General features: G+C 53.6%; 2 protein-coding genes across 17 annotated transcripts; one reads left to right on the forward strand and one right to left on the reverse strand.

Annotated features, from left to right (window-relative positions):
• The first annotated feature begins 1,640 nt into the window (after positions 1-1,640).
• On the forward strand, positions 1,641-18,146 carry RTKN (rhotekin). Of its 8 annotated transcripts, XM_063695774.1 has the most exons (13): positions 2,376-3,689; positions 4,065-4,492; positions 11,374-11,573; positions 13,347-13,408; positions 13,506-13,559; positions 13,659-13,776; positions 13,991-14,200; positions 15,086-15,180; positions 15,291-15,397; positions 15,632-15,760; positions 16,436-16,604; positions 16,755-16,859; positions 17,455-18,146. In XM_063695774.1, the coding sequence occupies exons 2-13, from the start codon at positions 4,421-4,423 to the stop codon at positions 17,784-17,786; spliced, it is 1,653 nt and encodes a 550-aa protein (XP_063551844.1). In that variant the 5' UTR covers positions 2,376-3,689; positions 4,065-4,420; the 3' UTR covers positions 17,787-18,146. The 8 variants fall into 8 exon arrangements, with proteins under 8 accessions (XP_018876446.3, XP_055234092.1, XP_055234090.1 ...); XM_019020901.4 differs by lacking the exons at positions 2,376-3,689; positions 4,065-4,492 and adding an exon at positions 1,641-2,338 and having other exon boundaries at positions 17,373-18,146; XM_055378117.2 differs by lacking the exons at positions 2,376-3,689; positions 4,065-4,492 and adding an exon at positions 1,641-2,338 and having other exon boundaries at positions 17,273-17,572.
• A 127-nt stretch (positions 18,147-18,273) lies between these two features.
• Positions 18,274-22,316, reverse strand: WDR54 (WD repeat domain 54). 9 transcript variants are annotated; one of them, XM_019020903.4, is made up of 10 exons: positions 22,205-22,316; positions 21,646-21,868; positions 21,097-21,159; positions 20,644-20,710; positions 20,498-20,551; positions 20,047-20,174; positions 19,054-19,154; positions 18,801-18,954; positions 18,538-18,612; positions 18,274-18,459 (listed from the first exon to the last, which is right to left on the reverse strand). In XM_019020903.4, exons 2-10 carry the CDS (start codon positions 21,865-21,867, stop codon positions 18,328-18,330), a joined length of 996 nt encoding a protein of 331 aa, XP_018876448.3. In that variant the 5' UTR covers position 21,868; positions 22,205-22,316; the 3' UTR covers positions 18,274-18,327. The 9 variants fall into 9 exon arrangements, with proteins under 9 accessions (XP_018876448.3, XP_055234097.2, XP_018876449.3 ...); XM_055378122.2 differs by having other exon boundaries at positions 18,274-18,389; positions 22,205-22,315; XM_019020904.4 differs by having other exon boundaries at positions 18,274-18,389; positions 18,792-18,954; positions 22,205-22,315.
• Between the last annotated feature and the right edge of the window lie 21 nt (positions 22,317-22,337).

Genomic DNA, 22,337 nt, shown 5'->3' on the forward strand with positions numbered 1-22,337 from the left:
GTTTGTTTGTTTGTTTGTTTGTTTGTTTTTTTGAGACGGAGTCTCGCTCTGTCGCCCAGGCTGGAGTGCAGTGGCACGATCTCGGTTCACTGCAAGCTCCGCCTCCCAGGTTCAGGGCTTTCTCCTGCCTCAGCCTCCCGAGTAGCTGGGACTACAGGCGCCCGCCACCACGCCTGGCTAATTTTTTTGTATATTTAGTAGAGACGGGTTTTCACCGTGTTAGCCAGGATGGTTTCGATCTCCTGACCTCGTGATCCGCCCCCCTTGGCCTCCCAAAGTGCTGGGATTACAGGCGTGAGCCACCGCGCCTAGCGGGAACCCTGTTTTTATGGAAGCAGGGAGTGGTAAGTCCAGCCGGGTAAGTCCAGCCATCCAGCAAAGCAGCTGATTATATCTATATCTATATCTATATCTATATCTATATCTATATCTATATCTATCTATAGATAGATAATATTGGCCAGGCGTGGGCCACGCCTGAAATCCCAGCACTTTGGGAGAACAAGGCAGGTGTATCACCTGAGGTCAAGAGTTCGAGACCAGCCTTACCAACATAGTGTAACCCCATCTCTACTAAAAATACAAAAATTAGCCAGATGTGGTGGCAGACGCCTGTAATCCCAGCTACTCGGGAGGCTGAGGCAGGAGAATCGATTGAACCCAGGAGGCAGAGGTTGCAGTGAGCCGAGATCATGCCATTGCACTCCAGCCTGGGTGACAGAGTGAGACTCTGTCTTAAAAAAATAAAAATAAAAATAAATAAATAAATAAATAAATAAATAAAATAAAAAATTATACATATTTGTAATGCTTTTTAAGAGATGGGGTCCCACTATGTTGCCCAGGCTGGACTTGAACTTTTGGGCTCAAGCAATCCTCCCACCTTAGCCTCCCAAGTAGCTGGGACTACAGGTGTGCACCACCATGCCAGGCTAATTTGTGTGTGTGTGTGTGTGTGTGTGTGTTTTGTTGAGACAGGGTTTCATGTTGCCCAGGCTGGTCTCCCAACTCCTGAGCTCAAGAGCGATCAGTCCCCCTTGGCCTCCCAAAGTGCTAGGATTACAGGCTTGAGCTGCTGCACCCAGCCACTTTTTTTTAGACGTAGTTTCGCTCTTGTTTCCCAGGCTGGAGTGCAATGGTGGGGTCTCAGCTCACCACAACCTCTGCTTCCCGGGTTTAAGCGATTCTCCTGCCTCAGCCTCTCAAGTAGTTGGGATTACAGGCATGCGCCACCATGGCCGTCTAAATTTTGTATTTTTAGTAGAGATGGGGTTTCTCCATGTTGGTCAGGCTGGTCTCGAACTCCCGACCTCAGGTGATCCACCCACCTAAGCCTCCCAAAGTGCTGCGATTACAGGCGTGAGCCACCGCTCGCGGCTGCTCTTTATGACTGCAAATATGGGGCACTTGCCTTGTGCCAGGCACTATGCTGGGCATTTTACCCTCATTCTTATAGGTAATCCTCATAGCAACTTGAGGAGTGGAGATAATTACAGTATTCCCACTGAACAAATGAGAAAACTGAAGCTCAGAAAGGCCAGTGACTGGACCAAGTTAATGATTGCACGGTTAGTTAGTGACAGAGCTGGGGTTTCACGACGTGTTTAAGCACCGCCCCATCAGTTGTGGCCACTAGGCTTAGGCGGATAGCCTCGCAGAGGAGCCTAGGTGGGGAGGGGGACGAAGAAGGAACATTTGGGACTGTGGGATGTTGAAATGGTCTCTTCGGAGGCTGCCGGGATTGAAACTGGGCAAGGTCCCAGGGCCCGAGTAGAGCCGGAGCGTGCTACGCGGCGATCCCTGAGCCACGGGGTTTTCAGCGCCCGGGAAGCCAGGCTTGCCAGGTTGGGGCGGCTGGCGGGGCAGGGCTTCTCGGTCCGTCCCAAGTCCAGGTAAGCGCTCGCGACCCGCGCGGGCAGGGAGAACGCGCTCCCACAGTGCTCGCGAGGTGCAGTGCGCCCCTGGGGGCTCCGGGGCCGTCGGGCCAGGTCGGCTTGGCGCCCAGGGACTGGCCGGACGGGCTGGGCCTTTGGCGGGGGTGGAAGAGGAGGTTGCCGCGCCCTGCCCGGCCCAGGTGTCGTCTCCGGGGGCGGGGTTTGGAGCCCCGCAGCGGGAGATTCCCGGCCGGACTGGCGGGCGAGCGTCGAGAGACAGAAGCCGAGGAGAGGAGGCTAAGCCGGGCGGCGCGGGGAGCGCACTGAGCAGGCAAAGTCGCAGGGCCGCCAGCATGTTCTCCCGAAACCACCGGAGCCGGGTCACCGTGGCCAGGGGCTCCGCCCTGGAGATGGAGTTCAAACGCGGCCGCTTCCGACTCAGCCTCTTCAGCGACCTGCCCGAGGTGAGAGACTCGCGTCCCTGCCTTCCCCTTCCGCGGCTCCCGGGGGCAGCCCCAGCCACCTCGGCCTCCTTCCCTCGCCCGCGTGCACGCCGAGGGGCGGAGACGCACGGTCTGGGTACAAACCCGACGGAGTTGTTGACTTAAAAAGTAAGGTGTGGACAGTCTGCATTTTCATCGGATCCATGCTGCCCATTCCCCGGCCTGGTTAGGATTATCTGCCTGAGCCTGGAAAAAGCCCGGGTTGGTCTCAATTTGTAGGGCCCCAGCTCGACTCCTAAAATGTGCCTGAACCCCAAAATGTCTTGGGCATCCCCGGGCCAAGGGCGGTGGGCAGCTAGGCGGGCCCCAAGCGCCCGGACTCTTGGCCTGGGCTCCCGCTTGTTCCCCAGCCGCCAGCCCCATCCCACAACCTGTCGCAGCCATCTGGGCCAGCCTCTGTCATCAGCCCCGACTTTAGGCCGGGGCCGCTCGCTTCCCCGAAGCCCAATTCAAAGGCTCCTCTATGCCCCTGCAGGGCTTTTAACTCCTTGGGGTTACTTCCCACACGCAAAATTTCCGCCTCCTTTTCTGGGGCCTAAGAGGAGTCCAGCCCCTAGGCTGAGCGTTTCCCCCGTCCGCCGTCCACGCGTTAACCTGTTGGATCCCCACCTGTAACGCCCTAGAGGCTAGGGCGGGGCTGAAGGTGTGTGGTTGAGCGGGGACTGAGGGCGAATAGCTACCCCGAAGACTCTTCTGTCCCCAAGGTCAGACTCACACTCGCCCAAGGAGAGCCCAGTTCCAAGCCTTCCCTTCCGGGTCTGGAAAGGGTTAAGTGAGGTGGGCCTTCCTTCCGCCCCCTCTACCTCCCGGCTGGGATTCCAGGCCTGGCTTCTGCCCTTTCCCTCCAGCCTGCCCAGAACAAAGAGGCTCTTTCACACCCTTGTCCCGGCGTCCCGGGCCTTCTCTGACTCAGAAGCTAGTGGACCTGGGGAGAGGGGGCCTTTGTCGCGTCCCCTTGCCCCCAAGCGACTGGGCCCGAGGAACCCGCGTGGGGCCAGCGTGGGGGAGTAAGGGGCGAGGCCCGGGACCAGGGGGAGGAGCCTGTGAGCTGGGGCCGCCCCTGGGATTAGCCCGGCCTTCGGGGACAGCTCGGAGGAGCTGGGGCGGAGCCGCAGGGCCTGGCGGCCGCCGAGTGGAGTGTGACTCCGTGGGCCTGGCGTGGAGGCGGGGGCGCTAGGCTGCAGCTGGCTCGGAATCGGGGCTGGTTTCCTGTCTGGAAGGGAAGGGGCCTGCAGAAGGGAGCGGGGACAGCAGCAGACAGGCACACCCCTGCCTTCCTCTCTCCCTCTCCTCCCTTCTCTGGAAAAGCGAGGTAATTGTGAGCCCAGGGTGGAGCGGGCTGGATGGGGGCCCTGAGTTGGAAGGGGTGGCCCTAGGGCTGGGCTGCTTTACCAACTCACCCCTTTGTCCCATTCCCTGGGCTCACTCTCCCCTGAGGTCCTCACCTGTGTGGCTCTTTTTCCCAACTTTCTCAAACTAAGCTGGAACCCCTCTCGGGAAGCTCCAACCTCCTGCAAACCCCATGACTCTAGAACCTGCATGAGGCGTCGTTTCCCTGCCCCCTTCCAGTTGTGCCTGCCCCTCACTGCCCTCTCCGCACACAGATTCTCTGTCCACCAGGCCAGGGATGTGGGCGGGGGCTGGGGAGCGGCCAGAGTCGGAATGAAAGGGCCTTTTTCTTCCACAGCTGGGAGAACAGCTGCCACCAAAGCGAGACTGGACACTCTGTGCCTAGAGCCCCCTCTGCAGCTGGCCTTTCCTCCTGGGACCCCACTCATCCTCACTTCGCTTTCCTTTTCTTCCCTGCCTGGCTCCCGGCAGGGCCCCGGAGCAGCAGTGGGCGAGGAAAATTTGTCACAGCAGCCAGAGGGGTTTTAACAGGAGTGCAGAGGGATAAGGGCAGCCTCTGCCCTCTGCCCAAGAGCTGGCCACCTCTTTAAAGACTGAGGGAACAGTGGGAGGAGGAACTGTGGGACAGTGTGGTACCTATCTGTCCCCCCTCTGGAGGGGTTGACAAGGGAAAGGGCACCGGGGGGCACAGAGATGCAGGACAGATTGCACATCCTGGAGGACCTGAATATGCTCTACATTCGGCAGATGGCACTCAGCCTGGAGGTAATCCCCCGACCCTTGGAGTTCACACCTCCTTCACTTGCATCCCAGCCCCAATCTCTGCCCTGCCCATTCCTGCTACAGCATGGTGGGGAGAGCCAGGCCTGCTTAAAGTGGGGAGAGGGACAGGTGGTTCCCTATGCCTTGTGTTGGGTGCAGTGTGTGGACCCAGGCTCAGTTCTGCCCATCATAGTCTTATGTTTGCAGCAGGGTTTTTATACCTATTTCAGGAAGCTCTGTGGGTGAGTGTAAATGTCTGTTCTGGGGACAAGGGTTCCTTTTAGGTATGGGAAGAAGAGAGGAGTTCAATGTGAGAGAGGTTTACAGAAAGGATGTAGCCTTGCTAGAGAAGAGAAGGACTCTGGGCTATGAGTAAGGATTCTGCTGGCCCTTGAGACAGCAAGGTGCTGTTTATTCATGTATTTGTTTTTTTCAATTCTTTACAGAGACGAGGTCTCACTATATTGCCCAGGCTGGTCCTGGCTCAAGTGATCTCCCTACCTCGACCTCCCAAAATGCCGAGATTACAGGCGTGAGCCACTGCACCTTGCGCTATGTATTATTAAACACATGTAAAAACATGTACTATCTGCCAAGCTCTTTTCGACCATAGGATACCTCAGTGAACAAGACAAGAAAGTTCCATTGTAGTGGGAGAACAGAAATATACATACAAACACATAAATAATATCACATAAAGAAATTATGATGAAAATGGGGATGTAATGAAAATCAGATGAGGGAGGCAATGTTAGATGTGGAGGTCAGGGGAAGCCTCTGTTGGGAGATCTTTGAGCTAAGCCCAGGAGGATTTGGAGATATGTGAAGACTGGAGGAAGGGCAAAGGCCCTGATATGAGGATGAGGGTAATATATTTGTGGGAAAGAGAGAGCCAGTGTGGCTGGAATATAGTAGTTGGGGTGGAGCTGATGGGCAGGGGCCAGATCATGCAGGGCCTTGAAGGCCATGATAAGGCACCTGGATTTCACCTTAAGTGTGATGTTGGGCCATGGAAGGGTTTTAAGCAAGGGAATGACTCATGCCATGTTTTTAAATGATGGCTGCTATGGAGAATAGGCTGGTGGGAAGTTGAGGGTAGGGTTGGGGGTGGAGGGTTGGCAAGAGAGTTCGCAAATGTCCACCAGATGGGAGGCTGTTTCACTCCCACTTCAGGTGGGAGTGAACCTGGTGGTGTGAATTAAAATGCTCATGGTGGAGAAAGGGAGTAGATTTCAGATGGTGGTGGTAGGTCTGACAGGATTTGCTGATGGATTGGATGGGAGGGGTAAGGCAAAGAAAGAGAACTCCAGGATGATTCCCAGGTATGTGGCTAAGCAACTGGGTGGTGTGGCCGTTTACGGAGATGGGGAAGATGGAGGAAGTTGTGGAAGTGACTGCCTGGACCAGGCAGGGGCTGCTGCTGAGAGGTCAGAGGCAGGACTGCAAAGAGTCTAGATCAGGAATGGCAGGATATTGTATGTGCTGCCCCCGCTCAAGCCCTGCCCCCACTCCCTGGATCATAGTAGACGTTACTGGTCAATTTTGGCATTCTTTATCAACGAGCCCAGACCTGGCCTCAGAATCTTTCTCAGGACCATCTTGGCATAAACTGTGCAGGTTGTGTCCTTCACACAGGTGCCAGCCAGAGGTGAGAGTCCTGGTCTGGTTTCAGCTGCATCAGGAGGGAGCACGTTTATCTAATTTGTTTGCCTGGAGAGGGTCAGCTTTTTCTAATTTGTAGAAAGGTGTCCAGTGAACTCGTTGGGACTCTATCTAATTATCCTCCATCAGTGCATGAGATAAAACCTATTTGCCATTCATAGTCCTCTGCACTGTCCACATCAGTTACATATGGCTATTTAAATCTTACTTTTAGTTCATTAAAATAAAATAAAACATTAATTCCTTAGTTGCTGTAGCCATATTTCAAGTGCTAGATGGCTACTGAACATTTCCATCACCACAGAAGGTTTTATTGGACAGAGCTGGTCTAGGTATGTAAATGTTTAAATTCTGCATCCTACCCTCCTCCAAAAAATGTAAATTTTCTCTGTGGAAGGCCTGTCCAAGTTCTGGGGCAGAGGAGAGGCTTAGTTTCACTTTGGTCACTCTCCTTTAGGAGACTGGCTGAGGGTGCTGTGTTCTTTCTCAACCAAGTTCAGCAGGTCCTCAAAAGAGAGACCCATTGATGTTTCAGGGAATGGCAAAAGAGATAGTCATGGAAGAGTAAATCCAAGAAGACTTTCTGGAGGAAGTGACTCAAGCTGCAAGTAAAGGGGGCTTATTTTAAAATATGTGCTAGGCCCAGGTAGAGATGAGACTTTCCCATATAATTCTCAAACAATGCTACGAAGGAGGTGGAATACTCCCCATTTTACAAACTCAGGTTCCAGGGGTCAAATTCTGTGGGCTTGTCAAGTCCCTAAGCCAGGATTTGTACTTAGCCCTGGTGGAGATTCTGAAGGGAAAAGAGGGTAGTGAGAAGCAGAGCAGGAAGTCAGAGACATAAGAGAGTGGGAGGGGTGGAAGGGATATCAACAGGGGGCCTAATGTGTGTGGGGCCCATGACTCATCCTCTAGCCCCTTGGGATCTGACCCGGGTCCAGCTGACACCCACCTCTGGGCTCTTTCCCAGGGGAAATGCTGCCCGCTTGGGGAGAGGGTGTGTTTGGGTGGGGAGGGGGCAACAAGGAACTATCACTGGGTTAGGGAAACGCTAGAAGCACAAGGGTCCAGATCCTGAGCCAGGATTCCCAGTTCCTCTGCCTGAAAGGGTGGGAGCCAGTTTCCTAGGGCGCTCCCGGCCTTGGGCCTTGGGAGAGTGAATTTGGGGCTGGAAAGCAGTAGGGAAATAGAGGAGGTGTCTGGGCTCGTGGTCCCGCTCATCCATGCTGGGCCCAGTGACCTCCCTAGGGCCCCAGCTCTCCCAATTTATACACTATCCGCCCTCCATACTCTCAGGCAAGGGGTCACCTTGGAGGGCAAACGCTAAGCGGGAGGGGCCTCCCGGAGCTGGAGCACGTCGTGAAGGCCAGGAGCCTTTTCCAGGGCGGCGCGGGCGCACTCCCGGAGGTCCGGTCCCGCCGCGATGGAGTCTCGGTAGAGGCACCGCCTTGAGCCAAGCCCAGCCAGGTGCCCGGAGGGACCTCCAGCGCCCTGGTACCCCTCAGTTGCTCTCGCGGCAATTGGGAGCTGATGTCACCGGCGTCCTGAGCGCTGCAGCTGGAGGCGGTGCAGCTGTGCTGGCGCCCTGGCTCCTCCGATTTCCCGCGGCCCTCGGGCCCAGCCGGCTCCCCAGGCCAGTGCAGCTCTCTGGACCTCGCGCGCCTCTGCTCGCCTCTCGCAATGGAGCGGGCTGGGGAAGGATCCGTGAGTGCTGGGACTGGGATGAGACTAGCCAAGATGGGGGTTGAGGACACCTCCGTGTCCCCCTTCTGCCAGGCTCACCCATTTGGGATGTTTGTGGCTGAAGCTGGGTGCAGACTGGGGTGGGGGTTGTCGGGCAGCGCAGAACCCTGGTGCAGACAAAACTAGACTGGGAGGACCTATGTAGTCTGAAAGGGCTTCCTGGTGAGGGGCTTTGGGAAAGGGTTGGCTTATTACAGAAGGAAAATGGGTGGATGGTGATGGGGGAAGGTGATAAAAGTCCGGCCTAGCACAGTGGCCCAGAAAATAGCCAAGGAAGCATCTGTAGGCAGGCAGGACAAGGCTTTTAGAAGAGGGAATTTAGGGTGTTCGGGTCTGAGAGACTTGAAGGCTGGAGCCACTAGGGACAGATGCAAGGGCACAGTGTATGGAGGAGAGCTGGTGTGAGGAAAAAGACAGGTTTGGAGTGGTCACATTAGTTCCCCTGTTTCAAATGGATGGCTCGACTTGTCTCCTGAACCAATCTGTACCCTGTGATAGAGTTAGTCTTCCAACTTCTCTCTGAAGCTTTCCTTGATCACCTCAGCCAGAAGCAAACAGAGGCTGTTTCTTGTGAGCAGGTTGTGCCATGACATGGCACTTATGGAGCAGCCATTAAAGTCATCATCTCTCACCTCCCAGCTGGATTTTAAATGTACAACCTTGGACAGTACAGGGATGCTCCAGTGTTGACTGAGTAAATGCTGCTACCACCAAAGTATAGCATCATTAAAATAAGCATCCCTGCCATTAATGTATACCACATGCTGGGCACTGTGCTAAGTGCTTTAAGTTCCTGCCTCACAGAATTCTCACAGCCCTAGGACTATTTCCATTCCTGATTTACAGATAGGGAAACTGAGGCTTAGGGAGGTTGAGCAAATTGCCCATTGCTTTTTAAGAAGCAGGACCTCCAGGGCTCCTTTCTAAATGAATGTTCCTGAGAATCCTGGTGTCTCTCCTAGGGCCTCTCAGCTGGCCCTTATCCACAGTCCCTCATTCCTGGACCACCTACCTTCCCATCCCCATTCCTTGCCTCTGACCTCATCTCCCAAGCTCAGAGGGCCGGTAGGTGGTGATTCTCTTAATTTGGGGTGTATAGGGTTCTGTGCAGCATCAGTGAACACTGTAGGTGGTATGCTCCTTGTCCACTGATCCCTTGCCAACTAGATGTCCCTGGCATCACTTGAGTCTGAGGGATAACTCTCATTTGCCTTTCATTCTGTCCATTCCCATGAGTTGGTGGTTCTCAACCTGGGTGTACCTCAGAATCACTTGGGGAGTTTTCCAAAAGTACATATGCCCCACTCCTAGAGATTCTTATTCTGCAAATCTTAGGTAGGGCCTGATCATTTTTTTTTAAACTCCAAAGATCTAATATTTTTTAAAGGAAATACAATTTCCAGTAGTACAAAGGGTATATATAAAGTATCATTAGGCTGGGCGCAGTGGCTCAAGCCTGTAATCCCACACTTTGGGAGGCCAAGGTGGGAGGATCACTTGAGGCCAGGAGTTCGAGACTAGTCTGGCCAACATGGCGAAACTCTTTCTCTACTAAGAATACAAAAGTTAAGCCAGGCATGGTGTCTCACACCTGCAATCCCAGCACTTTGGGAGGCCAAGGCGGGTGGATCACCTGAGGTCGGGAGTTTGAGACCAGCCTGGCCAACATGGTGCAACCCCGTCTCTACTAAAAATACAAAAATTAGCTGGGTGTGGTGGCTCACACCTGTAATCCCAGCTACTCCGGAGGCTAGGCAGAAGAATTGCTTGAACCTGGGAGGCGGAGGTTGCAGTGAGCTGAGATCATGCCACTTCACTCCAGCCTGGGCAACAGAGTAAGACTCGGTCTCAAAAAAAAAAAAAAAGAATACAAAACTTACTCGGGCGTGGTGGCACATGCCTGTAATCTCAGCTACTCAGGAGGCTGAGGCACAAGAATCACTTGAACCTGGAAGGTGGAAGTTGCAGTGAGCTGAGATCACGCCACTGTACTCCAGCTTGGGTGAGAGTGAGACTCGGTCTCAGAAAAAAAAAAGTATCATAAATGTTTTCCATTCCTGGCTCCCAGGCCTACAATCACTAATATTTTATGCATAAACATGCATATCTATATCTATGTATAGATATGCATGCATACATATATATATATATCATGCACAAATGGTAGTATGTGCAATACTACCATTCTTTTCTCACATCATTTATTTTGGAGATTGTTTCATATCTGCATACATACGCATATCTCTTTCTTTAATGTCTGCAATACTACAGGGTACAGATGTACTGTTACTTATTTAACCAATGTCCTACTGAAGGGGTTTTAATTTTGGTGTTTAAAACAATGCCGCAATGAGGCCAGGCGCGGTGGCTCACGCCTGTAATCCCAGCACTTTGGGAGGCCGAGGCGGGCGGATCACAAGGTCAGGAGATCGAGACCATCCCGATTAACACTGTGAAACCCCGTCTCTACTAAAAATACAAAAAAAAAATTAGCCGGATGTGGTGGCAGGCGCCTGTAGTACCAGCTACTTGGGAGGCTGAGGCAGGAGAATGGCATGAACCCCAGGAGGCGGAGCTTGCAGTGAACTGAGATCGTACCACTGCACTCCAGCTTGGGCGACAGAGCGAGACTCCGTCTCAAAAAAAAAAAAAAAATGCCACACTGAATATTTTTGTATGTATGGCTTTACCTAGATATATGTGAAATTATATGTGTAAGATAAACTGCTAGGTATTGGATAGCTGACTTAAAGGATATATGAATTTGTAGTTTTCATAGATTTTTTTCCAAATTGCACTCAAAAGAGGCTGAAGGAATTTATACTTCCAACCATCAAATGCATGAGGGCATCTCTATTTTTCTTATTTGTTTTATATATATATATGTTTGTTTTTTTTTTGAGCCGGAGTCTTGCTCTGTCATCCAGGCTGGGGCGCAGTGGTGCAGTCTCGGCTCACTGCAAGCTCCGCCTCCCGGGTTCACGCCATTCTCCTGCCTCAGCCTCCCAAGTAGCTGGGACTACAGGTGCCCGCCACCACGCCCTGCTAATTTTTTGTATTTTTAATAGAGACGGGGTTTCACCGTGTTAGCCAGGATGGTCTCGATCTCCTGACCTTGTGATCCACCTGCCTCTGCCTCCCAAAGTGCTGGGATTACAGGCGTGAGCCACCGTGCCCGGCTGTTATATATTTTTTTAGAGGTGGGGTCTCACTATGTTGCCCAGGCTGGCCTTGATCTCCTAGGCTCAAGGGATCCTCCCACCTCAGCCTCCCTCACATACCGCTGCACCTGGCTACAAAGCTTCTCTGGTTATTCGTGGGCAGCTGAGATTGAGACCCAATGCCTGCTCTTGAACTGCCTAAAACATTAGTTTCTTGTCAGTTTTACTGGCCACAGCCCACTTGGGGACTGGGGAGTGCTTTAGCCTGTCCTCTGACTGACATTTCCTTCTCACCCTTCCCCCAACCCTGGCTAGGACACGGAGTTGCAGAGGAAGCTAGACCATGAGATCCGGATGAGGGAAGGGGCCTGTAAGCTGCTGGCAGCCTGCTCCCAGCGAGAGCAGGCTCTGGAGGCCACCAAGAGCCTGCTAGTGTGCAACAGCCGCATCCTCAGCTACATGGGCGAGCTGCAGCGGCGCAAGGAGGCGCAGGTGCTGGGGAAGACAAGCCGGCGGTGAGCAAGGGGGAGGCGAGGCCTCGATGGAGGCAGGAGGCCTTCTGGGTGGTGGTGGTGCAGCGTGTGCATGTGTGGCATGTGGACCACCTTAAAGATGACTTCCCCATGAAGTCTTATCAGGGACCTGGGAGAGACCTTGGTGTTTTACCACCACTGTGTGTTGCCCAGAGGCGCATTTGTGAGTAGCCAGGGCAGGACTTAGAAAAGTCAGTGTGTCTGGTGAAAGGTAGCTGATCTGAAGGGTAGCAAGTAATGCAAAAGCACTAATTTGCTAAGCCCTGTCTGTGATCCAGTAAGACTGGCTATCTGGCTTTTGGAAAATTAATTTCCTCAACGCTGGTTCACAAAATCATCAATTTACCACGTACTGACAATAGTTTGTTATATCTGGGGTTCACCTTCAGAGGCAGGGAGTGGGAAAGGAAATAAGAAACCACTTAAGGAAAGCCTACCCATTCAAACAAATTAGATTGTGCATTCTAAAAGGGCTCAGCTTCTGGATGTAAAATGTAAGCAACACTGACATTAGACTGTTGATCTGACAAGTCTATAATGACTTAAGTGATGCCATGATAAAACCAAAATATTGGGGAAAATATTTGGCAAATTATTCTAATATGCCAATTTGGATAAAGTGGTCATTTGGAGAATTGGTTTTTAGGAAGTGGCCTACTTACTCCACTGAGGCTGCTAGGGGAAATAGTCCCAGCCCCTCACAGGTGTGGTGCCCATTCCAGCCATGAAGGCTGACACAAGGGGAGGTTGCCAGGAGCTCACCCATGAAGCTACCAGAAGAAGGCAGAAAACCCACTGTATGGCTATCCCATGAAGCTAGAGGAAGGGCAAGCTGGTGCGGGGACAGCCTCTCCTGAGAGGCAGCATGGACAGACTCTGTCCTGCCAAAGTCCTCACACAGCCCACACAGGTGATTTGAGGTACACCCCAAGTGCCTGGCAGCTAAACACATTGCCATGAGTGCCACATCATTTAGCTTAAGGCTCTACTAAGTCAGTAATTACTTTAGTGGCATTATGAATAAGTACAGATGAACTGGCAGTAGCTTCAGGAAAGGGACACGTGGTGAGTCCTGATGATGGGCAGGGAGGTGTCGGGCCCTGCAGTGGGGTGTGGGGGAGCTGCAGAACTTGGGGCACTAGTAGGGTACAGCATATCAGGCCAGGAGGAAAAAGGAGAAATCAAAGTTGGGGAGTGGTAGGGAAGGAAAAGGGTCTGTAGTGATTGGAACGTAACTCTTCCCTATTGGTGATTTTCCTTTGAACAAATGTTGGCCAAATTATTTTCTGACCCAGTACCCTCCTATATCAAAGAAGTGATGGGATGGTGGGAAATAAGCAGCTTTCCTATTGTTAAAAAAAAAAAAATAAAGACTGGAGACCCCTCTAAGCCAGGGGTTTAATGGAGAGCCCTGGAAATGAAGTCTTTCTGTGGGCACCTGTCCCCTCAAGGCCGCACCTGTCCTTGGCAGGGATCTGGAGAGGTGGTCAGGGAGGTTGCTTGGAGAGAGGAGCCCTGAGCTTGTGCCTTATGTGTGAGTTAATGTGGCTTGAGTGTCCCTGGTGTCCCCAAGCCTGGCAAACTGCTGGGTTCAATGGACAACTTTCCCTTATAGTCCCTCAGCCCTGCCTGTCAGCCTGGCTGGGAACCTGGTGGCTGAGGCGCTGGGATCAGGGGGATCCTAGAGTCGTTGGGACCAGAGCAAGGGGGAATAGTGGCTAGAGGCCAGGCCAGGACATTGTGATTTATCCACAGGCCTTCTGACAGTGGCCCGCCCGCTGAGCGCTCCCCCTGCCGCGGCCGGGTCTGCATCTCTGGTAAGAAGCACAGCTACCCCAGCTGCTGGTACCCCTTGCCCAAGCACACGGCCTCCTGCCCCATCTCAACATCTATTCCTACCCCTCTGCCCCTTAGACCTCCGGATTCCACTCATGTGGAAGGACACAGAATATTTCAAGAACAAAGGTGGTGAGTTCCACACAGCCTGGGACAAATTCAGGGGAATGACCCTGAAGTAGGAGGCTCTTGTGGGACGTGTTTTTTGAGTTTTGCCCTCTTTGTCCCCAGACTTGCACCGCTGGGCTGTGTTCCTGCTGCTGCAGCTGGGGGAACACATCCAGGACACAGAGATGATCCTAGTGGACAGGACCCTCACAGACATCTCCTTTCAGAGCAATGTGCTCTTGTGAGTACCTCAAACTGTGGCTACCTCCTTCCTCCACTCTGCTCCAGTTCTGGATGAGCGAGTTCCAGGGGAGGAAGCTGGGATAGGGGGAGGGTGGAGAGGAGGGGCACCTGGCCTTCTCTGTGGAGCTGTCCTGCACTTGCCTCACCCACATCCCCTACCCTCTGCCTCCCTGGACTTTCCTGTGACCACCCTCCTTTCTTCCTCCCACCAGCGCTGAGGCGGGGCCAGACTTTGAACTGCGGTTAGAGCTGTATGGGGCCTGTGTGGAAGAAGAGGGGGCCCTGACTGGCGGCCCCAAGAGGCTTGCCACCAAACTCAGCAGCTCCCTGGGCCGCTCCTCGGGGAGGCGTGTCCGGGCATCGCTGGACAGTGCTGGGGGTTCAGGGAGCAGTCCCATCTTGCTCCCCACCCCAGCTGTTGGGTAAGGCCTTGCACACCGACACCACCCTCAGCTGCCTGTATTCTGCCCACAGGTGACCTTTGAACTGTGTTGAGTGTGCAGAACCCATTTTGCATTGCTGCCAGGATGTGCAGACAGACATGAATGAGCAGTGGCCACGTAGCTGGGAGGCATTCCAGCCCACGCCCCAGAGCTGGGCTGAAGCCAGTCCAGAAGACCAGTGGGAAGGCAGGGAGACTTAGGCCCTGGGGTCTTAACTTTTTAGCAGCAGCAAATACACTTTATTTTTAGAGACAGGGTCTCACTCTGTTGCCCAGGCTAGTCTCGAACTCCTGGGCTCAAGTGATCCTCCCGCCTCGGCCTCCCAAAGTGGTAGGATTACAGGCGTGAGCCACAGCACTCAGCCTAGCAAATACATTTTATGTGGATAGAGCAGAGCTTCTTGGTTGGAGCAGAGTACCCTGGGACCTGTGGTGGTACCTAAATGCACCTGGAGACACCTCATGGGACCACTGAGACTCTGAGAAGCAGTTTGAGAACCTTTGGGTAGTGAACAGAATACTGATTTTGGACATAGATATGGGTTCAAATTCAAACTCCCCCACTTTCCAGCTATAAATTATGGGCAAGTTTCTTAACCTCTCTAAGCCTCAAGCTGCCTCATCTAGTTGAAGAATGCCACCAACCTCACAGGGCTGTCATAGGAATACAGTGGGATAAAACATATAACGCATTGGTCCTGACACTTAGCTGGAGCTCGGTAAATGTTCATTCCTAACCCTCTGGGGAGGCAAGCGAGTTTTCTGTGGGGCAGTCTGAACAATGGGGCAGATCTGCTCAGCCCTTAGAGTTCCTGCTGGCCAACATGCACCTCCCTTGGCTGATGCTCTCTCCTATCTCCCTTAGTGGTCCTCGTTACCACCTCTTGGCTCACACCACACTCACCCTGGCAGCAGTGCAAGATGGATTCCGCACACATGACCTCACCCTTGCCAGTCATGGTAAGTATGTGTGTGCATGGGGGACACACACATGTGATGGTGAGAAGAGGGGCTGTGGGATGGTCCCCTTCTCATTCCCCTACCTCACCCTGCACTTCCTCCTCCCCCAGAGGAGAACCCTGCCTGGCTGCCCCTTTATGGTAGCGTGTGTTGCCGTCTGGCAGCTCAGCCTCTCTGCATGACTCAGCCCACTGCAAGTGGTACCCTCAGGGTGCAGGTGAGGGGGCCCTGAGGAGTGGAAGGGAGCAGGGAGAAGGCAGAGGAGAGCTGGATAACCAGGAATAGAAGAGCTAATGAAAAATCAAGATTTGGGTGGAAGAAATGGGGTATGGCCAGACGAGGGGAGGAATGGACAGCAGGGTGGACAAAACGAACAGGTTCTCATGGGGGGCTGAGAAGAGGGATACTGGGAGCCGTGACTTCCCCAGAAAATGTTGAGTCATTTGTGCAGCAAGCTGGGGAGATGCAGAACTGGGCACAAGTGCATGGAGTTCTGAAAGGCACAAACCTCTTCTGTTACCGGCAACCTGAGGATGCAGACACTGGGGAAGAGCCGCTGCTTACTATTGCTGTCAACAAGGTGATGGGTCCCTTGGTAGTAAGGCCACCAAGGGCACAGGCCCAGGAGCCTCTCCTTCAGGCCCCAGGAGGGTGGGCACATACCTCAGAGAGATAGAAGCAGGCCTCCTGCTCCTGACAGTGCCACATCCAGCTTCAGGGGCCCGTATTTTCCCCAACTACAGCATCACTGTGAGAGGATCGTCCCATTCACTTGCCATCCTCAGTCCCTGCCAAATCTCAGAGAGGGTTCTCTCGCCTGCAAGTTCAGGGCTTTTCATCCTCTCTCCCTCTTCTCCCTCAGATTCCAATTTATATCTACTTTACCACTTCCCATTTCTCTCCAGGTCCAATTGCCCTTCTTTGCTCCCTATCCCTTTTATGGGCTTTCCTGCCTACTTTTTGTCAGTTCTGAGGGACCTCTGGCTGGAGCATCCTTGCCTACCTCTGTGTCTTCCCTGCCTTGCTCAATCCCTTTTTCCCTGTCTCAAGCTGCTCCTCCTCCCCTGACTCAGGACTGGCTGTCTCATCCCCAGCCCTTTTTTGCCATTCCTTCCTACTCTGATCAGTAGGAGGCAAATGAGAGGGCTCAGCAAAAGCCCCACAAGCTCATCCTTCTAAGGCAGGCGTGATCAAGGCTGCCTGATTGTCACTGCCAACTTCTGTGACCAAGGTAGACCTCTTCTTTCTCCTGCAGGAGACTCGAGTCCGGGCAGGGGAGCTGGACCAGGCTCTAGGACGGCCCTTCACCCTAAGCATCAGTAACCAGTATGGGGATGATGAGGTGACACACACCCTTCAGACAGAAAGTCGGGAAGCCCTGCAGAGCTGGATGGAGGCTCTGTGGCAGCTTTTCTTTGACATGAGTAAGAGAGAAGGGGGCTGGGTTGAACCTTTGGGAAGAACTGGAGTTTGTCATTTTTACTAAAAGCCTCTGTTTCAAGATTGTGTGGAAGGGAATGTAGCAGGAGAAAGGGCAGCCTGGCCCTCTCTTTTAATCAGCGCTCTTCTTCCAGGCCAGTGGAAGCAGTGCTGTGATGAAATCATGAAAATTGAAACTCCTGCTCCCCGGAAGCCACCCCAAGCACTGGCAAAGCAGGGGTCCTTGTACCATGAGATGGGTAAGTGAGAGGAATGTGAACTCCAGGAAGCTAATGGGAAGTAGGGTTGGGGACTTCAAGAGAAACCAGATAATGGAAACAGAGAGAAAGCACACTCTGGGCTACACCAGATCTCTGGGGACCCAAGTCTCACCCAATCCTGTGTGTTCTTTTCTCCTCTCCAACTCTTCTTAGAACCACCTCCACCAAAGTTCAAAACAAAACCCCAATGAGCCAGGATCATTTCATTGATTTCTTTCCTAATTTCTTCTTTTCTGTTTCCCTTTCTGCATGTGGATTCCTGTCTCTTCTTCTGACCCCTCACTTGCCTGGCACTGCTTTCATTTTCTCCTCTTTCTTGGTTTCTTCACCCACCTCTGCTCCCCACTCCTCCCCTTCCCATCCCCATCTACCTTGTGCCCCATGTCCCACAGTCTTATCAGAGCCTGTAGCCCCAGGGGGCCCAGGTGAGGGGCTGCTCCTGCAGGATAACGCAATCTCCGCTGAGATCCGGGCTTTGCTTTCCTATTACAGTGACAGGTGATAGGCCTGGGTAGGCTTGGGGCCTGAGCTCTGACTAGCCCAACCCTCCCCCAACCCCTTCCTGGTGCCACAGCTATTGAGCCGCTGGATGACATCGCAGCGGTGACAGACATCCTGACCCAGCGGGAGGGCGCAAGGCTGGAGACACCCCCACCCTGGCTGGCAATGTTTACAGACCAGCCTGCCCTGCCTAATCCCTGCTCGCCTGCCTCAGTGGCCCCAGCCCCAGCCTGGACCCACCCCCTGCCCTGGGGGAGACCCCGAACCTTTTCCCTGGATGCTGTCCCCCCAGACCACTCCCCTAGGGCTCGCTCGGTTGCCCCCCTCCCACCTCAGCGATCCCCACGGACCAGAGGCCTCTGCAGCAAAGGCCAACCTCGCACTTGGCTCCAGTCACCAGTGTGAGAGAGAAAGGTGCTGGCATAGGATCTGCCCAGAAGAGAAAATGACCCATGCGCAGTTGGGCTCTGGATACGGCGCTGTCTATAGCAAGTTGGCCAGTCTGGCCTCCTATTCCTCTGCTGGACCTGGGGTAGGCTGCAGGGGTGGGCAGAAGCCCCTCTTAAATTGTGGTTGCCATGGTACTGAGGGACTCATTCCTGGGGCTCGCTGGGACCTCCCTAAACCCTTCCTGGAAGAAAACTGGAACCAACTCTGCCCTACCTCCCTGCACTAACCAGCTTTGAGGATGGCACTGAAGAACCCTTGGAGCAAACATACCTCCCTTGTGACTCCCACATCAACCATTAAAGTTATTTAACAGCAGCCTTCACCTGGCTCCTGAGGACAGGGTGCCTCTCTCTGCCTGGTCTAGACCTGCCTCACATCATCCCTGGAGCATAGTTCACCAGCTGTGAAATATGACTGTGATACTGAGTAATCAGACAAAGGCTGGGTGGAGTGGGTACTTTATGAATACCACAGGGACAAAGGAACGCTGCTCTTCTCACACACTGCTGAATCTCCGGATCTCCGCAAGGTCATAGCCAGTCACAGCAAAGGAGTTGCCTGAGGAATCACAAAATCGAGCACCACACAGCTGGGTGTCGGAGACACACTCACCATGACAGTGTTCCACCTGGGGGAGCAGAGGGCTCGTCAGGGCCTGCTGCCCCATGCTTGGGCCCCCCCATTCCACCCACCCCATGACACATACCTCAATGTAGCCACTCTCTGGGCTTCTGCTCAGCTTCCAGATATGCACAAAGGTGTCCTCACCTGCAGAGAGTAGCTGTGGAGGAGGAAGAGGGGGAGTCAGAATGCCCTGACGGGACAGGTATAAGCTGGAATCCCCAGTCCAGGTGCCCCAGGGGAGGGGGCTACACTAGGTTGCAAAGATAAGCCTGTGGTATTCTCTCAACATTCCACTGCCAGGAAAAAGGGTATGTAGGGACAGAGGAGGAGACTGACCTTGCCCACCTCAGAAGCCAGGTCCAGGGCGCAGACGGCCCGGGCATGGGCATTGATCTGGACATGTAGATTTCCTGTAGTGGCCTCATACAGATGCACTTGTCCGTTCCCATAGCCTGCTGCTATGATCCCCTGCCACAGCTGCACAGAGGGGCACGGAACTCTGCAAGGGTGACACCCAACTTTGTTTTGCCCAGATCAAATCCTACTCCCCAGCCTGAAGCTATCTCAGGAAGCCCTCTACCCTTTCTGCCTCACCTACCCAAATCCTGGAATGCGGGTCAATAATGTGAATTCTGGCCCTGACCGCCAGACACACAGCAAGCCTGAGTCATCTGCCGTCACCATGTCAGCCACACAATCCTGAAGGGAAAGGCAAGATCAACCCTTCCCTTTCTCCCCTGCTATGATCCTGTATACAGGGCAGGAGGGGAAGGGAGGCAGTGTGTGCATCTTTGCCTCTCCAGGGAAAGGGCAAGGTGTGGAGCCCTCACTAGCTAGACCCATCAGAAACCACCCCTACCACCAGGGTTCCCTTGGGAAGCATGAACTGCTTTCCTTGAATTTCTTCATGGAGTCCCATCCCCCAATAACATTAGGAGGGGGCGCATAATTGCCTCACTGGATGGATGATAAAACTGAGGCCACAGTGTCATGACCTTCTGGAGGTCTTGTAGTGAACCAGTCACAGTCATGACTAGACCCTGGGCCCCTGCACCCCCAACACCAGGCAGCCAACACAGCCTATGGGCCTAGCCCTATGCCAGGTACAATGGAGAATATGAATAAGAAAATATATACCCTGTTCTCAAGAGGTTTGCAAATTACTTGGGGAGACAAGAGTTGTCTTTTGAGGGCAGTGCCAATTCAGGTTTCAGCTAAGAGACATCAGTGGGAGCTAGAATATGGGGAAGACTTCCTGGAGAGGATGGATGGCACTGGAGCTGGGCCTGAATAGGTGGGACTTGCCCTAGAGAAGGAAGCTGCACATTTCAGAGCTGGAAAGTATCTTAGAAACCATTTGTTCCAACTCCTCATTTCACATCAGTATTATAAAGTCTTAGTTAACTATAAAATACTACATAAATGTAAAGTATCTCTGGCTTTATCACTGAACCTGGTTGCTGAAGACTAGGAAAATGCAGATTTGCCCAAAGCCATCCACCTGTTTAGTGGCAGAGCCGAGACTCAAAGCCAGGTCCCCTGCCTCCCAGGGTGGGGAAGGCTCCCAGGTGGGTAGGGGAAGTCCACTCACCTGTCCCTGGGCAGGCTCGGTGGCAATGTCTGTGATTGGCATCTGGTGCCCAGCCAGCTCCTCGCTCAGTACAATGTTGGGACCCTTTGCTGGGATGTCAAACACCAGCACCCGGCCTGACCACGTTCCTGTATCCAGAACCAGTACTCCAGTGATGACTTCCTGACCCTCCTGGGTCTCCAGCCACCATACTCAACACTTACTCCATCCCAGAAACCTTAGTAACAAAATCCCCTCTCACTGCTCCAACGGCCATGCCCCTTCATTCACTAGCCTCATCTTATTCCACCCTGACCCTCTGAACCCTTCCATGGTTTACTGGAGTCTCTGATTCCACTCCACTTCCACCCTTCCCTTTAACTTTCCACAATTTCCTCAGGCCCTCATTATCCTCCTGGCCACAGCCCACATGCCCCAGCACCCCTCCATGCCCTGCACTTGGCTCCCTCACCCACACAGATGAAGTGGCCACTGGCAGCAATTCCCCGGGCAAACACAGCCTGTACTGAATATGAAAGGGGAGAATGATCAGAAATATCCCCTCCTGCAGCCCTAGCAAACACTCCCTGCCCCCACCCCACTTGGTCCTGCAGGTACCTGGGGAGGCATCTCCAGAGTCCAGTGCATGCCAGTAGACCATGGTGTAGCCATTGGACTCGTACATCTGGAAGACCGGGGCAAGAACCAGGGGGCATAACCCAACTGACCTCTGCTGAGTACTTCACATATCCATGTTAGCCTTAGCCCATTTAATCCTCAGAACAAATCTGGGATGTAGGTACTATTTTTATCCTAATTTTTTCAGAGGACAACAGTGAGAGTGAGAAGTTAATAGTGTAAGGACATACAGCTAGTAAAGGGGCAGATACTGGAGGTGGCACTTGGAAACTGGAAAAGATGGAAAGATTGAAGATAAGAAATAGAAAAAGAGTGAGTGGGCCAAGCATGTGAAAAGTCTGGAAGTGTTTAGAGGCAAGTGGGAAAGTCTGGAAGCCTGGCAGGGAAGCTGAGAAGGCTCTGGTGGGGCAAGCAGGAGAGTCCTCTTCTTACCTGTATTCCTCGATGTGAGGTGAGTACCAGCAGCACTCGGAAGGGGAGGACACACCAGTGGACCTGGAGGGAGGTGCATCAGTGTAGGGAGAAAATCAAAGCAGGGAAGATGAGTTGTTTTTTTTTTGGGGGGGACGGAGTCTTGCTCTGTGGCCCAGGCTGGAGTGCAGTGGCGCCATCTCGGCTCACTGCAACCTCAGCCTCCTGGGTTCAAGCGATTCTCCTGCCTCAGCCACCCAAGTAGCTGGGATTACAGGTGCACGCCACCACACCCGGTTAATTTTTTTTTGTATTCTTAGTAGAGAAGAGGTTTCACCATGTTGGCCAGGCTGGTCTCGAACTCCTGGCCTCAAGTGCCCGTCTCAGCCTCCCAAAGTGTTGGGATTACAGGCGTGAGCCACGGCGCCTGGCAGGAGAGGGGAGATTCTGAGGTTAGGACATGCCTGGGGAGATTCTGAGGTTAGGACATGCCTGCTCCTGAAGGTTTGGAGAGAAAAGGCTGGGGGTAGGACTGGGTTCAGCAACATCACTCCCAACTCCATGCCTCACCTGAGTGATAAGTGGGGGACTCATTCCAGCACCCTCCTTAGCGTGGAGCTGGCGCTGGGCCAAGGGCACACCCTCAGGAGCAGCGCTGAGAAGCTGGGCGCTTGGTCCATGAACCACGCCAAAATACGTGAGGTTGCGAGCCGGCAGCTGCAGCACACTGAGGTTGTTGCACAGGGCGGCGGCCGAGCCTCGCAGGGGAATGGAGCGCTCCCAGCGGAACATCCTGTGCAGGGGTGCAGCCGAATCACCAGGCGCGCTACAAACAGACGCAGCGGAGATGCCCGAGGGCGGCTATCATCGAGCATTTCGGAAGATGCCTGAGACTGGGTCATAGGATGGGGTGCCCAGAGGACGGTGATGGGGGAGGGTCTCGAGGAGCAAGACAGGGGAGTCCCAGGGCTGTTTTGGGGCGACGGGGGAATCGCAGAGGAGGAATGGGGATGACACAGGACCACCCGATGGCCCCAAGCCCGCGAGCCAAATAAGTGTGATGAAGCCCCCAAGGCTTTCTCCCTCGGCTCGGATCCCTGAAGCCCCCGGCCTAGATCAGAGGTAACACCTGCAGCCCCAGATCGGCTCGCCTGACTCCTGGTTCGTAGGGTCCCTCCAAATCCGCCGCCACCATAGAGACGACGCACGTACGCACGGCCCTTGGGCGGGGTGAACGGCCGGAACGTGCCGCGGGCGGCGCG

The sequence above is a fragment of the Gorilla gorilla genome, chromosome 12, assembly GCF_029281585.2.
Source record: "Gorilla gorilla gorilla isolate KB3781 chromosome 12, NHGRI_mGorGor1-v2.1_pri, whole genome shotgun sequence".
Classification (NCBI taxonomy): Eukaryota; Metazoa; Chordata; class Mammalia; order Primates; family Hominidae; genus Gorilla; species Gorilla gorilla.